This window comes from Pseudopipra pipra, chromosome 1 (genome assembly GCF_036250125.1).
Source record: "Pseudopipra pipra isolate bDixPip1 chromosome 1, bDixPip1.hap1, whole genome shotgun sequence".
Classification (NCBI taxonomy): Eukaryota; Metazoa; Chordata; class Aves; order Passeriformes; family Pipridae; genus Pseudopipra; species Pseudopipra pipra.
In genome coordinates, this window is record NC_087549.1 from 109,267,293 (window position 1) to 109,283,247 (window position 15,955).

At 43.6% G+C, this 15,955-nt stretch overlaps 1 protein-coding gene across 1 annotated transcript in view; it reads right to left on the reverse strand.

The window, feature by feature from the left end:
- Positions 1-932: 932 nt before the first annotated feature.
- Positions 933-15,955, reverse strand: part of LIMD1 (LIM domain containing 1) — a 28,732-nt gene continuing 13,709 nt past the window's right edge. The window contains exons 3-8 of the mRNA XM_064670229.1: positions 7,121-7,188; positions 5,781-5,843; positions 4,329-4,459; positions 3,180-3,231; positions 2,428-2,496; positions 933-1,457 (exon numbers count right to left, since the gene is read on the reverse strand). Coding sequence (XP_064526299.1) covers positions 1,320-1,457; positions 2,428-2,496; positions 3,180-3,231; positions 4,329-4,459; positions 5,781-5,843; positions 7,121-7,188 — 521 coding nt within the window. The 3' untranslated portion in view covers positions 933-1,319. The remainder of the gene's footprint in view (positions 1,458-2,427; positions 2,497-3,179; positions 3,232-4,328; positions 4,460-5,780; positions 5,844-7,120; positions 7,189-15,955) is intronic.

The window sequence follows — 15,955 nt, forward strand, 5'->3', positions numbered from 1 at the left end:
CTGTACACTAGGGGCTGCACAGCTTTGGTAGGTACAGAACATGCACTGCAGGCACAGCTATCATACATGTAACATATTGTGGGGGAGCACATTTCTTTGACTATAAAGCAGGGGGGGCTCAAAAAAGAAATGATTTGTCTTTCTGCTTTCTCAGCAGAATGGAAAGTAAGGGCCAAACTCGCTAACTCCTTGCTCAGATAAGCTGTTATTCACAGGAGCAAATCTGTTTATACCAATATACTCATCTGAGTTCAGGTTGTGGAGCTGGGTTCCAAATCCCTGTGTAACAAAGCCTTCATACCAATCTCGAGTTTGCTCCCTGAGTTCTAAATAAGCACCATTATGAAATGGCTTTGTGCTGGGTAAACACCATGGAAAGGAGTGGCCAGGCTGAGGGCTGAGTTGTGGGGACAAACTGGAAAACCCAGCCAAGTGTCTGTGTACAGAGAGCTTTTTTTTCAAATTGAGCTCTGCAAGCAAGAATGAGGATGGATTTCCCCTGTGTCCACACTTTCACCATCCCGACCTTTCCTTTCCAAATATGATCCACTATTCAGACTCTGACACAGCAGACTGGCCCCTGTGTGTCGTGCTGACATACAAGCCTGGGCCCCAAGTCATTGCAGTAGCTTAGCCTAGCTTGTTCCAGTTTTTTGTTCTGTTTGAAATGGGATGTCAGACTCCAGCTGCTAGACAGTATGCCTGGTTTGTGCTCAGAAAGTTGGTGCTTTTACAGCCAGACTTGATACTGGAGTTCAGGGAATTAACAGAAAGGTCTGAGTGTGCCATTTTGCACAGACCCCTTTGTTTTCTTTTCCTAAAGAATTAATAAAAAGAGAGAGACTGTCTAGAAACTGGTACTAATACATTGATGTCCTTCAGGGAACCTGATGAAATGTGCTTGTCAGGAAACAGTAGATTGACAGGATGCCTCTGGCAGGCAGGCAGACAAGCCAGCCTCTGGCTTTTTAATTGTGCATGACATGATCTGAGTTTATAGACACAACAGCAAATTGTGCTTTCACTGAAGAATCTTCCAAAATGAGCCAAGAGGAATCTCCAGGCAGCAGAAAAAGGCACGTAAAAGTAAACTGATCAGTTTAGATAACATGCCACATTCTTGGTCAAGTAGACATGGTTTGATACAGCTGGAATCCACAAGCATACAAACTCTGGGAATCCACCAAAAATCTCTCATATCCTTTTATAGAAATGTTGCCGACTGGCGAAAAACATGCACAGGAAATCAACTGAGGGCAGGGAGAGGGAGATCATGTAACAAGTCTTCTGTCCCAGCTTTCCGATGTCAGCCACACTGGCTAGTAGTGGTGCTGGTAGGCAGCTGCTGGGGTTGTGCCATTCTCTATGTGTTTCAGATGACAGGAGTGACAAAGCAAATGTTCATCTAGTGGGTAACAGCGATGCCCGTCTTCATCGTTCAGTTCCATCCCACAGTCCTGCAAAGAGAGGCCGTGCAAATTATTAGAGCTTCTGTTTGTCTTCCAGTGTGAGCTGGGTCTGGCTTCCAGGAAGGTGATTTTGTGACAAGGACAGGAAACACCCAGCCAACAGCTCCTTCCTAATAATTCCAATATGTGTCACGAGAAGGAAAACATCTGGCATAGGCATTGTGATGGGCAGCCTTGTACAAATTTGTCTTAAGCAGTTTTATTAAATAACCTTTATCTTGTGGCAAGGTGCGACCACATTTGAAATGTGCTCATATCTCCTTATACTCTCAGGTAAGATTCACCTCTTCACATTACAGTTGTACTGATGTGAAACCAGACTGTGGAGTCAGGGCCTCTTGTCACTCCATTATGAGCACAGTGAGAGAAGACAACTATTTGTTTTAATTTACAGCACAGAAGTATGAAGGCTTTCTTGGAAGACCTGCACGGAGACCAAATGGTGTTTTAGGGCTGGCATCTCCTGGAATTTTATTTTTTTTTTGTGCAGCCATATCCTTTGTCCATTCCCAATGACATGTTCATTTCCTATGAGAGTGAAGGTAACTTACACCCCACAGGATCAGTCATCACCTTAGCATTTTTGAACAATCTGACTTGGAAATCAGATACACTAAATGTGATCTGGAGCTCAAGGTTTCTGAAAGGCAGCAATAAACCTAACTAAGTCACCATGCTTCCTTCATTAACAAATAAACTGCCAAGTTTAAAAAGCAATAACTAACTCTTTGCCCATAACTTTATGGATAGCAAATGAAATTGCAGCTGAAACACAGTGCTGCAAAAACTTTTGTCCTCAAACTGGAAATTTTTCAGCCACCGATGGAAAGAGTCGCACAATGCAAAGTTTGAATTGCTCATCTACTGCCACTGGAAGGCAGGACATTTATTTCCATCTTAAAAATAATAGTAGCTATCACTATTAAGCGCCTACTCCCCAGGAAAGCTTCTGACCTACCTCGCAGTGATAACATTCCACATGGTAATCCTTCTCCATGGACACAACTCGAATGGTCTCATCAGACCCCTGTAAGCATTTGAGCAAAGCAGAAATTACAAAGGATTACAGCGGGATCAGACACATGCACTCTGTAGATTGCTTCCTGCAACAAAATGAATGTTGAGGAAATGCAGCTGGGTGGCTGGCTGGGGACCGCAAATAAATCCTGCCACTTGCAGTTGTTTTTGCAGCAAAGCTTCATCACTGACTGACTACAGATATCCTCCAAAATGTAACACCAGAAAGGTAAAATTCTTTCTGTTTAACAGTAACATCTACCTCAAATTATGCATTAATGATTTGGTAATTTCACTAGATCACATTTCTCAGCATTTTAAATTAGTTTTGGCTAAGATTCATCTCCTCCAAGTATTAAAATGAGTTAGTCCCAGAGGGGTCACACAGAAGTCATTCATGTGTGCCACCAACATTTATGGACAAAAAGGAAAATTATCCTGAACATGAAACTAGCAGCAGCTTCATCCTGCAGGAGATGAAAAAAGCAGCCTGTCCGCTTCGCTATCGAGCAGAAGTGTCACATCTCAAGAACAGCGTATGAGCTTAGGTCAAAAGGCTGCACTCCAGAGGAAACGACCATCTCTCCCCATCCATAAACACATTCATCTTGATATAGGGTCAAGTGTCAAAGAGAGCAAGACCTGAGACATGATGCTCCCTCCCCAAGGGGATATGGAATAAAAGGCTCTCACCTCAGAGGGCAGAATGGGAAGTCCACACGCTGCACACTTTGGAGCTAAAACTCTGAAAGAGCAATGAGAAATTGAAGGCAAGTTATAGATCAACACAAAAAGAGAGGCCTGTATGTTCTCAATATAAGACAAAAAGCTGCAGCTGTAAATAACTTATCCACAGGAAAGCTTTGCATCCTGAGATCATAAATTCACTTTAGCACTGATTTTAAGTAATGCTTGGCACATGTTGCTCAATCAGGCAAAAACAGACTTTATATTTTACACTCAGTACCAGAAAAAATACAAAATCCTCTGTAAAATTCTTGGCTGCTACTGAGAGATTTGGAAAAGAGAATGAGGAGAAACTGAGCAGGACCATCCCCAGAAAAACATATCAAAAGAAGTGGCAACCTTGGGGCAGGAAACCTCAGAGACAGTACCATGTTTCTTAAGGCCTTATAACACAATAATTAATTAAATTAAATCGCAAGGAAATATGCATCATTTCAGAACAACAATGGCACACAGAGGCACTAATCTTGGCAACTAGATTATAACAACTCTAATCTTGGCACAACACAGAAGAGTTCCAAGGGCTGCCTGAGCAACACTTAATACTCTCCCTGTCCAGAAAACGGAGCAAGGAGCAAAGCCAGCCAGAAGGACTCAAATATATGCAGCTCTAATATCAAAACTACCAGCTAAGAGCATAGTCATTTTATCTTACTGTCTAAATAACAAGTGATTTTTAAAGTGGATTTAACAGTTGTTTAATTTAGTTTTGCTTTGCTTTGCAGGTTCAGTGGTGATTCTTTAAAAGTCAAACTCAGCTCCTGAGCTACTCAAAAAGTAACTCACATTAATTTCCACAGGCATTCACGGGTTTACTTTAAAGTGGACTGATTTTGTACATCACTGAACACTTCATGAGCACTCCCTCTGCTTTACAGAAGGGGCAACTGAAGCCCAGGGGTTATGTGACTTCCTCAGAGTTACACAGGAGTCAATGTCAGGACAAGAGGAGAAATGGGGAATTTCTAGGGTCTAGGTCCATCCTCAAACTTCTAACCCTGTACCTATTTTACTAATCTACACTTCCTAACTAGCTGAAAAGCTAAATTAGAGGCTTATTGATTGGAACATCTCTGCTGTTTTTTTCATCCTTACTTGTGGTAATCTCTGACACAGTAGATTTTGTTTTCAGAGTCTACAGTGAATGGTACACCATCCAGACACTCATTGCAGACCACGCATCGGAAGCAGCCTGGATGATACGATTTCCCTAGAGCCTGCAGGATCTGCAACAAACCAAGAAAGAGAAAAAATGCATGTGAATAGCCAATAAAGGTGAAAATTACAAACATACAGCTTTACACCAGACAATACTACATATTCATCAGCAGGGCTGTGTCTTTTTTCACCACCACTTCTGAAAAACCAGTTAAAAAGAATGGAAAGAGCAGCTGGAATCAATATATTTTTCTCTGGAAATATGTATCAATGTATATTTTCTCTGGAACCAGCACCTGGTTCCAGAGAAATTAATTATTACCATGGGTAAGAAAACAATCTAGAGACTCAGTCAAGGTATTTAGCATGACAAAGGATAGAAGCGACAGAATTTAAAGGAAACAAAATAATTTCTGAAGCCAACAGATAGAGAACACTTAGCAGGATCACAAGGAAAGATTTACCAGCCTGACAAAGGAAATGTATCTTCATATTCTCCATGAGAGGCTGAAACAAATATTATTGCTAGGAATACCATGGTCCATCAGCAGAGGCATCAGACTTCTGAGTAAAACATACCTTTTCCAATTTAAATGCTTTCCAGTGTAAGCAGGCAAAAAAAGATAATTAATGATAAGCATTAGAAAATCTTGGGAGGTGTGCTATGAATCAGAAATTCCTAATTTCTTTTCCTCAGCTGTAGTGTTACACCACCAGCTACACCAGTCTCCCTCTGAACAACATCTAACTAAATGCTGCCCAGTGCTGGCTAAAGGTCAGCTGACCCCCGAGCTGTTACCCACGCCATGCTCATCTGGAATGGATGGTACCTGCCTAATCCTGCTTCAGCAGGATGTCGACATATCTACGGAAGAGTTTGCAAGGACTTGGGTAGATCTGAACTGAGGTCTGGAGCACATACTCTGGGCCAAACCCGTACCCCAGACTATCAGCGCCCACCAAAAATGACAAGGAAGTGGCTTAATCCTGAAGGTACATGGGAAAGACAGGCTGAGAGAGATGCACTGGTGCCTCACAGCAAGAGAGCACTGCAGAGCCATGGCACTGCTGAGCAGGAAGCATCAATGGGATTTCAAATACACTGTCCAGGGAAGCCTGAAAGGGGATGAAAGAGCTCAAGGCTCTGCTTTTCAACACGCACCGAAAACAGGCAGAGCGAAGTCTCTGCACCATGCACAGCATGGTGCCAGCTTCACTTCCTTGAAAAAATCAACAAAAGGCTTAGTGGATTTTCTTTCTGCTACCAATCTCACACTAGGCAGACTACCAGATGATAACAGACAGTACTGGATATGAATATATTTTGCTTTTGATGCACTCTTCTAAAAAGCTGTGGGAGTTTTTTCTCGTAAAGCAATTATCACTTACCATGTCCATTATCAAATGACCACAAATGAAACACCTGTCAGCTGACTGCTGGAAACCAGAATACTGCAAGGACAAAAAAGAATTCTCTCAAAATTTCGCAAGGCCAGTCAAGCATAAACAACAGTGTATTGTGGGGTGTTATTTGCATATGTGTTATTGGTCCTTTTTCTGTGCTCCTTACACAAGCTAAACTTCCCAATGCTTTTTTCATTATAGGGAGGTGTGTATGGGTCCCCAGAGGATATTCTGTAAACAGACCAGACTGCCCATGTTCAGAAGGACTATGAGTTCCTGTAACTTCCAAGTCTGAAATTCAAGTTTATTAAGTAGAAAAGTAAATACCATAAATGCACATGCAAATAAGGCATTTACTAATAAGAGTTATTACGTGCTTATTTCACCACATGAATCTACAAGCCAGGAACTTACTTGCGTTTATCCCATATTCATATTACAATATCTGTATATATAGGCTTGAAAAGCCAAATTCTTTCTTTGATTGCACCATTGTAGTGCTATTGAAGCTTCTCTGAGGTCAGTGGTATTGTCCCAGCTCCCTGATAGGATAACAACCAAGTTGGGCAACTTTTTTGCTGCTGTTGGTGAGATCTGTCGTTAAGGAACTGTCTGTCTTGTCCAGGACATGCACTTCAGGCAGAGTATATCATCTGTCTGAATGGCAGAAGTGCAAACTTGAAAAATGAAATATTTTAGATGTATTTAATCAATTTTTTGATTTTCAGCCTATGTAGATATACTGATTAGAGCAAAGGTTAACTCACCTGTCTCTGACAGAAATCACTAGACTACACCAATAAGTAGGCAAATACAACTTTTTCAAGTCTCAGTGAACGATTAATCTATCAGGACCCAGAGGCAGAAGGGAATATGGCTTTTTATCTCCACCAGCCAAGGATGCTCACTTACATCACACAAAATCCATTGAGGGCAACAGAAAGATGTCCATTAAGTTGCCCAAGCAAACCCAGTCCATTGAAAAGGGAAATTCACTCATTCATTCTTCTGTAGCCATTTATCTCACTCCTGCCTCCACAATATGGCCACAGGGACGTGCTTTGAAGGAGCCATCGCAACAGATTATGGCTTCAACCAGGGGCTCTGCGCCACAAAACCATGGCCTCTCACTTGGATACTTCCAGCACCACATGTGGGCAGCCACCATGGCTGGCGCTGGCTCTGGGTAAATGTTGGAGCAGAAGGGCCAGGCAGGATGCCAGATTAGAACTATGTGAAACACAGGCAAAGCTGACAGGCAGAATGGCTGCATGTCTGCTGGGGACACTGAAATGTGTCATTACAAGGGCCAACTGGATGCTTACCAGGAAATCTTCTTCACAGAACACCTTGCCATTGACAAAATAAAAAGCTTTTCCTCTCAGCTTTCGACCTAAGGGAAAAAAGCCACAGAGATAAAAGGAAGGTTAGCAGAGAGCAGGGAGACAATGTGAGCAAAACCTGGCTGCTGAGAAGCAAACAACAATAAAGACATCCAAGGACAGCCCCCATACAGGTGGAGAAGAGCACCCAACCCCAGCATGGGTCTTCCCAGACTCCAGCCCCCATCTCCTCTTCCACTGGCGGTGGCTGATGAACGCCAGTCAGTTGATGCAGACAACAGTCCCACCTCTGGGTAGGAAGTGGTAGCTTTGCAAGCCTGGACCACCTCCTGGCAGACTACTACATGCATTTTAACTCTGGGAAGAATGAGGATACTCTGACTCACGCTGGAGAACACCCCAGGAGATAAGCAAGGAGGAAAGAAGAAAGGGCATGCAAAGAGTGGCCCATACTTGACTTAATTCCTCAAAATGTCACAACCTTGCTGTTTCGCTATGAGGTGCCTTCAATCAGCAGCCACCAGAAAAGGCACTGCAATCCCTGACCACCCACTCTGTCCCCAGCAGAGTGCAATACCAGAGCACTTAAAGGCTTCTCTGCTCTGTACCAGCACATTTGTTTCTGCAGCTGCCAACAGAAAGTTTTGAAACCATTAATATTTTTTTTTTTAAATCAGAATGTTGTAACATAGACAAGATGACAAAGTTTTTCCAAGAAAAGACTCTACATATGGAGAAGATTTGTATTTACTGAAGCTTTTGTGTTTATGCCTCACATTCACCGTCTGTTTTCAGTTCCATGTAACTATGGCAATGTATGCTCATGCCACCACCGCTTCTAAATGCCCTGCCTTCCTCCAAGGGAAAAGGGCTAGGTTTTGTTTGCTTATAAAAAGTGGTTCCTACCTCACTGAAGCCCAGTTTACCAACTCAGCCCGGGGTTTGAGATTCAGCCTATCACTGGAACAGTTCTGTGCTGGAGCCACAGGCTTGTGCCAGGAGACAGCACCCAGGGCAGGGGGAGCAGCACTGCCTGGGCACAGCCTGAGCAGGACCTGCTGCAGGCTGGTTTTGGACACCTACCAGGCATTGCTGGAAGGAAACTGGATCTGAGACACTGTGGCCCAGATGTCTCCTGCTTTATATGCTGCACATGGCCAGTATCAATAAAAAAGCGACCATCGGCTGCTGGGTGTATAAATGTGGACAACACATGGGCCTGGTCTGGGGGTGACATCTTGGTGCTTTATGGCAAGCACCTACCCGGCAGCCTTTGGCAAATAACCACACTGGCTGCAAAGCGTTAATAAAAGGAGGAAGCCAAGTAAAACCACTTCAATAAACTACAATCTTTATCGTCCCCTGCATACGCCAGAGGGCACTCTCAGGCTGGGAAATGACTTGGGAAATGGAGATGCTCCGATGAAGCTCTAAAGTTTTGCCACTGAATTAAGACCAACATTTCACCAGCAGCCCCTAGTGCCCTGCCCAGGTTTCAGCCAGCAAGCCAGATGGAGGACAGGGCAGCATGCTTCTTGAGGAACAAGCCCTGGCTTGCATGTGCAGGAGCTTCATGGTTAAACTGTAGGCACTGCTCAACCCCGTGTTTACTGGGCAGTGTAGGAGCCAAAAGCACACGGCCCCGACACAGTCATTGTTCCCCATTCTCTTCTAATCCTTGCTGGGGACAACCACATAACCTGGAGGTCAGATATGACCCAGGGCACCAGCCCATCCTTGCACCAATGCAAACACTGGATAGTACGTGCAAGAAAACCCGACAAACCTGAAAGCATCCCACTCTCATTTCTCTTATCCACTCTAATGTTGCCAAGGTTGCTGACACCAAAACAGGACCCACAGCCCAAAACTGAAAGTATCTAATCTTGGACACGTTATCTTTGTGGCTCATAACCCAGGGTGTGCATTTGTATGATAACCCCTCCTGTGTGCCTGCCTGTCCACAGGTAAGTCTGGTACATTCACCTGCAGTTGCAGAGTCCCAGTTTCTGAGGAGAGAAGGGAGAGGCATGGGGATACCTGAGACTTGCAGCAGCCTTGTCAAGAACAGTCCAAAGCAATTTATCAACAAGCCTAATGCAGCAAGAAGTACTCCTGAAAATCTCCTGCTGATTTAAATACAACATTGGTATTTGGCTCTCCTAAAAATGAAAAAACAAACAAAAACATTTAACTTTGATTTTAAATTATGCTGTAGTGTGGGCTCTGGATTCTCTGTTTAGTGCAACAGGAGGTGCTCAAGTGACTTTCCACCTACATGCAATGTCTCTCCTTAAAGACAAGCTGACAGTGGTGAGGAAAAACATATACATGGGGCCATGGAATGAGGAGAGGCTTCTTTGGAAAAAGGCCCTGGCTGGTGCATGAGCAGCAGCCATTCCAGCAGAAGGGATGAGGTTTGGATCACTGCCACGACATCATTCTTCCACGGTGACAAAAAAAGCATTTACCAGCCATTCTGCACCCAGTGTATTTTTAACCCTGTGACATTAGCAGGTTAAGATTGATGGCAACAGACCTGCAGAGTAGGTGCCATTGCCAGTGTGCTGTGTCTGGGCTCCTGCTGCAAGCTCATTCAGCAAAGGGATAAACCTCTTTATAAAGAATTTGTAAGTTGGCATTACATGAATCTGTGCAGAACAACTGACACCAAGAGCACTTTGAGGGAGGGCAAGGATGATTTAATTACTTTTTTTACAGAAGAGGTGGGCATTTTAACTATTTTTATCTCCTGTACATGACTCTCTTTAAGCCGCTGGCAGAAATGTAAAAGGAAATTTGCAAAAACCACAAGTGATCGTGTGCTCCTGCAGCCACCCTGGGAGTAGTGCATGCAAACAGAGCTGTTGTCTTCCTCTGCTGCTCTCAGCCTCTCCCTACCCACTTCGAAAAGAACTTCTCCCAGTGTGCCTTTGAGGTGAGGAAGTACCCTCTCATCATACAGTTAGGAAAGCAAGATGCAGGAAAAGCTCACTTCCCCCCAGGCTGCGCTGGGGACTGTCCCGGTCAAGCTGGGAAATGCATGTTCTGGCTGCAGCCACACTCGTGAAAGAAACAGCACTGGGACTGTCCCCCAGCACAGAGCAGGGTGGCAGTGGATTCTGTCCCTGTGCTGAGCTCCCTGCCACGGGACAGTACCTTAAACTAAACAAGACCATCTCAAAAGCAATACTTCTGACTGTGCCTGCAGAGGCTGGCACAGGTTTCACTTGAGCACAGAGATTCTGTTGTATTTTCACCAAAAGGAAGGATTAAGAACTTAAATGGCATATGAGGAATCACGTACTGATCACTGCCTACTTTATATATGCATCACGAAGACTACAGAGAGGATATTTTTTGAAAAACATAGGAATATTAATGTGTGGCTTGCTGCTTTGAGGATCAGTTGCTCTACGACATGTCTTAAACTGCTGGTTCCTGACCATATTTCACTTTCACTTCACTCTGAATTTAGCTAATCTCGCACCTGATAAAATTCAGACAATTAAAATTCTTTGGCATTTCAACCTTAATGTCTTCACTTGTTGTTACAAGATATCTTGTTCGTCTCTCTAACAGGGTGTTTGAGCCCTGAGTTTTTATGTACTGCTCATCCCTTACACGTCTGTCTAATCTGTTTAGCTGTGGAACCTTCAGGATGACCTCAAGGTCATTTCAGCACCAATTTCAAAATATTTCAAGCTTAGTCACTAGTGCCTTTGTGCTAAAATAAACACACTTTGCTTAGCAGCTGATAATAGGCATACCATCAGGCAGCACTCCCAGGATGCTGATGCCTCTCTCTTTTTGAAGTTCATACAGAGGAGAGGTTTCCAGGGACTTGCATTGGCCCAAGGAGGGTCTTGGGAAATGCATCATTTGCTTGCTGGGGCGTTGGACTCAACTTTCTAAGTTGCTTTTCTGTTTATTTATTTAAAGGACAATGGGTTCACAAACCCATGTTCAAAGACAAGAGAGAGCTCTAAATGCCTACAATGGTACAGGGCCACATGCAGATCCCAGGGCTCTATGAGGATGCAAGACCAGGGCCCTGCATTGCTGGGGAGGCAGTGTGTGGACCTCACTTATCCCTTATCTAAGTGCCATGGAACACCCTGTGGTATCTATACAGCAGATGGGAAAAAATCACTGCTGACCAGCAGCTGCTCCAGGCTGACAGCCCTGGGCCTCTGCTGTTACAAAAATCAGTCCTTTTCAGAGAACCACAGAAATTTCAGGTAAATTTGGACATGTGATTACTGATTGAAAGAAGCTCCTCCTCAGTCCTGGGTGGCTCAGGCTCAAGCTACAGCCCTTTCCCCAGTTTTCAGTCTTCCCATATAAATCTGTGACGACATTTGGATTGAAGAACCTGCTCTGGTCCACGCACACTCCACAGGCAGTAAAATGGGTGCAGCCAGAGCCCAGAGACCTTGGCTCCTCCCTACCATTCAAAAGTCTCTGATGCCCACAGTACATGAGACCCACCACAGTTCCTGGCCAGGACGTGTGTTTTTGGAGCCTTCCATGGATACTTTGCTGACAGGCAGGGCAGTATGGTGTCCTACCACGCACTGCAGACCAGGTCAAGTATCAGAGAGCTCTACTTAATTTCTGCCATTTGTCCCATTTCTGTTGGCCACCATTAAAGCTGGAGGCAGCACTGAGGCTGACACAGAAGTGTCAATACTTTCAATCTGGTCTTGAACTGGGCCTGCACAAAAGGGTCCCTTAAATGCCTGCACATGCTCCAAATCAGGTAAACTCAGACTGTGATCAACCAGCAGACATTCCAGGACAGACCATAGTCTTGGTGAAAACACAGGCAGAAGGATAGGATATCTCTGAGAAGAAACTGTGCTAAGACACAGCTCCATTACCATGTAAGATGTTCAGTCTGTCTCTCAACTACACCAGCTGCATGGTAAGATTGCAAAAAGTACCCTCTGTGCTCTCACCATACATCTGAGGCAGTAAAAAAACCCAAACAACCCAATCAAAAAAAAAAAAACCTCAGAGAAAAAGATCCGATGCCTGAAAGCCAAAAACATGCTCTGGCACACATAAGAAAGGTCAGCTGCTGCTAACAGCAATACAATCCCTCATGAGCAAAAACGGATCCCCAGAGGGAAACACTGAGAAACCACAGCACACCACACAACTGAGCAACAGCTCTGTTTTGCTGATGGCAAACTGTTGCAAGAAGATATTCAAGAGTTCTTTTTAGAGAAAACCCTTAGAAGCTTCAAAATTCAAAGGTAAGATACAGTCACCCTGGGACAAAGCAGTGCTACGATCCAGGATGTCCCTGAATGAGTGACTGCTTTTCACTCCAGTGCTCAGTCACTGTGCATCACACTGGGGACTGCTGCCCCATTCCCCAAAACACACCAAAACTAGGTGGCCATCAGAGGTGGCCTCTCACCCTGTCACCCAGTGACTGCCATTGAAATGCACAGAGCCTCAAAGGAGGAAAGAGGGTGATTCTGTGATCTTGGTGAATGTAACTCTGCATCTAAACTACATGAGAGAGTATTTTTAAATTTCTCTAGGTATGGAAGGGGCCTCAGTGCTTGCTGAGATGCTACTCAGAAAATTACTCACAGGTACTACTAAAACATTGTAAGAACCCTCCTAAAAACTTTACAGCATGACTAATCCAAAGTCTGTTCTTAAAACAGTACTTTGAAGATGACATTATAAAATAAAAAGACTGGAAAGACTGGAAATTTATTCCACTGAAGTTTTCAACCTTTTTTCTCACATTGTCCTAATAATTTCAGACTTTTAGCCAGCACTAAAACACATGCAATTGACTGAAACCACTAGCATATTTTTAAGTTCCTGACTGCATCCCCCTGTGTGAGCTGAACACTTGCACCTTTCCATCAGGGATATCTACCGAGGACACCTGAACCATGGCAAAGTCCCTTCAGCTCAGATCCCAAATCACTGCTGTTCTGAAATCTGGCCAGAAAAGGAACAAGTACTGTCACCTTTCTATAAAACTTGCCCTGCTTTTCTCATCTACAGCAAGCACTTCTTATGAACAACAGAATTTTTCACCGGCGAGCTGAGAGATTGAAGATAAAAAGTCAGCAAGAGCATAGCAGCAATTTAGGCCAGAGCAAAAACATGCACTGATGAATTCTCTGTCTTCCGAACTGTACATCCAGGCACATCTTAATCCTTCCTGACAGTAGACAGTAGTTTTGCTAAAAAAAAAAAAAAAAAAAAAAAAAAAAAAAAAAAAAAAAAGAAAAAAGCATTTACTATGCAGACTCTGGCACGATAATTTTATTGAAGGTATGTTGAGGATGAATTATTGGCAATCCTTGCACTCTCCACTTTGAAGATCTGCACGTTTCTCAAGCATGTCAATTGGCGTAGTGGGTTTATATCCAATTAAAGGCAGTAAATTCTGCCTCCACTAGAAGAGATGGCAGTTTTTGCATCTGAAGATAACCATACACATACATGTGCCGCAGGGAAATTCACTTGGCAAGGCTGGCTATCCTGTTGTCTGGGATTAAATCACACGTGCAGAAAAAGGTGACTTTCTACTTGTACAGTTACTTAGAAGTGCCAATAAAAACCAGGGCCTTGTTGTTCCCAGAGTTACATACCAATTCAGGACATGCTTATTCAAAATAATTAGCCCAAAGGCACCAAGAGCTGCACTGCTCTAAGTAGCCATGCTTTATAATCACTGCAGTAAGACTAATTAGTCCAGAGAACACTGCTTCAATAGCTTAGCTACCTAGTTTAGTAAACGACCCTTGATACTTCTAAACACAACTATGTTGTGAAATACTAAATAAAAAATATATATACCCAGAGGGTGGTAAAAGGCAGACAGTTATTTCAAGCTCTGTCACTGGAACAGCATCCTGTTACCCCCACACAGACATGAACACTAATCTCAGTTTACAAAAAATAAAAAGAAAGTAATGCAGTGATGTTGACGTCAAAGGTTGAATTCTGTAATGTGGCAAACGTGCAAGGTTTCCAACTATCCGCAGTAAGGGTCCAAAATCTGGTCCTCACTTTGGCCCTTGTGTTGTAGCTCAACATCAAACCTTCCTTCAAACCACCATGCAATCAGTTCTTTCTTTCTGATTTCCTTCCTCACCTTCTGATTTCCTTCACAGCCATCTCTGACACTTCCCTTGCACTTTTTTAGCTTTCAGATTTCCTCTGAGGACTAAGTTGTTCAAATACAAGTCCCTTATGCTCTAAATTACACTGCTAGGAGAGCTAAAAAGTTCTGTCAGATATAAGCCTGGTTGAATCCTAGAGAAAACACTAAAACTCCCCAGTAGGTTAGAGTGATACTGTCTAGTTAAATGTATATAATTTATAAGGTCTCCTTACTCCTAAATAGTAAATAACATCTGGAAACACTTATATATTTCGTGTTCTGACGAGGTATAAAGTAGTGATTTAACTTAAATAGTTAATATCTTACAAAGCATTTGACAGCTACAAGGGTTTGTCCAACAAGCTGAAAAAAATCCTCCAAAACCCAAGACGGAAACAGACACCTTGAGCTTGCAGGAAATAGTTGTATGTATTTTGGGGCCTTTTTTTTTTAACCTACTTTTGTGGCCCTTCTGTAAAGCAAATATCATTTATTACTAATCCTGCAGAAAGAGCCTGAAGTTTCTCTCCCTCTCTGCAAAAGGCTGCCTTGTTTATGCCTCTGCCCTGTAACAAACAAGAAGATAAATGAGACATTTATGCCAAAGTAATAATTCTAAATCTGTTGTTTTGACCTCTAAGCCAAATTTTCTGCATTACATGCCATTGGCTCAGATAAAACAGTACATTTTTTTCCTGCCAACTGAACCCTGCAATGTGTGCACAGCTCTGTTCAGCAAACTGCTCTATCATTTATCTCTGAACATACATGTACTGGGAAGCAGAAGGTGGAGGAAATTTGGCACTATGAGGTATCACTCCCCCCCAACCCCTTGCTTCTTAGACCCTCTTGGTTTTCTCTGTCAGGGAAACAAATACACATTTGGACACAAATCCAACTACAAGCAAAATTAGAAATCCTCCCTAGAATGAAAACAGCAGGACAGTGGTTATAAATATCTGGAGGACAATACGCTTTACCTTAATAGGTAATTTTGTATATTTATTGGAGTAGAGGATAGTCAGTGTTCCATCGGAGCAGAAATTTTAGGACTGAAATCATGAGCAACCTTGACTTCTCAAAGTCAAGTTTGTCCTGGATGGTGTCCAAGATGTACTCCACTTGACCTTAAAAGCACTACTTACTTTTTAGCTAGAAACCAGAGTTTCCGCTAGACAGGCAACACTGTCCAAACAAATATTTATTTTTCTGGCAGATAAAATGGTCTTACCACATTTACTGCAGCGACACAGATGACAGAAAACCTGCAGAGAGGCATGTGTTCTCCCTGGGTGAACGACAGAGCTGCATACCCTTTGTCCCCATAGCAGCTGATGGTCTGTGGGACTGGGAAATTACTTCAGTCTGCAAAAGGGGGGATTCCCCTCGGGTACATTTCCTCCCTGAGCGCAGGGCAGGACGGCATGTACCAGCCCAGGCATCGTGAGTCAAGCAGCCACAACTCAAAGAGGCTTGATGAATCAGAACAAGCCAGGCAGCAAAGCCCCAGAGCAAGTGACCGGTGCATGAAGGCCATGCAGAGCATGGGGGCAGTGCAGGAAACTCCCCCCTGCTCTGGATGGTTTCTTGCAAGCCTTGCCGCCCATCGAGGTGTGTGCACATGAGGGAAACACCACTACTGTGGGGGCCTCCCTCCAGTGACACCCTTCTTG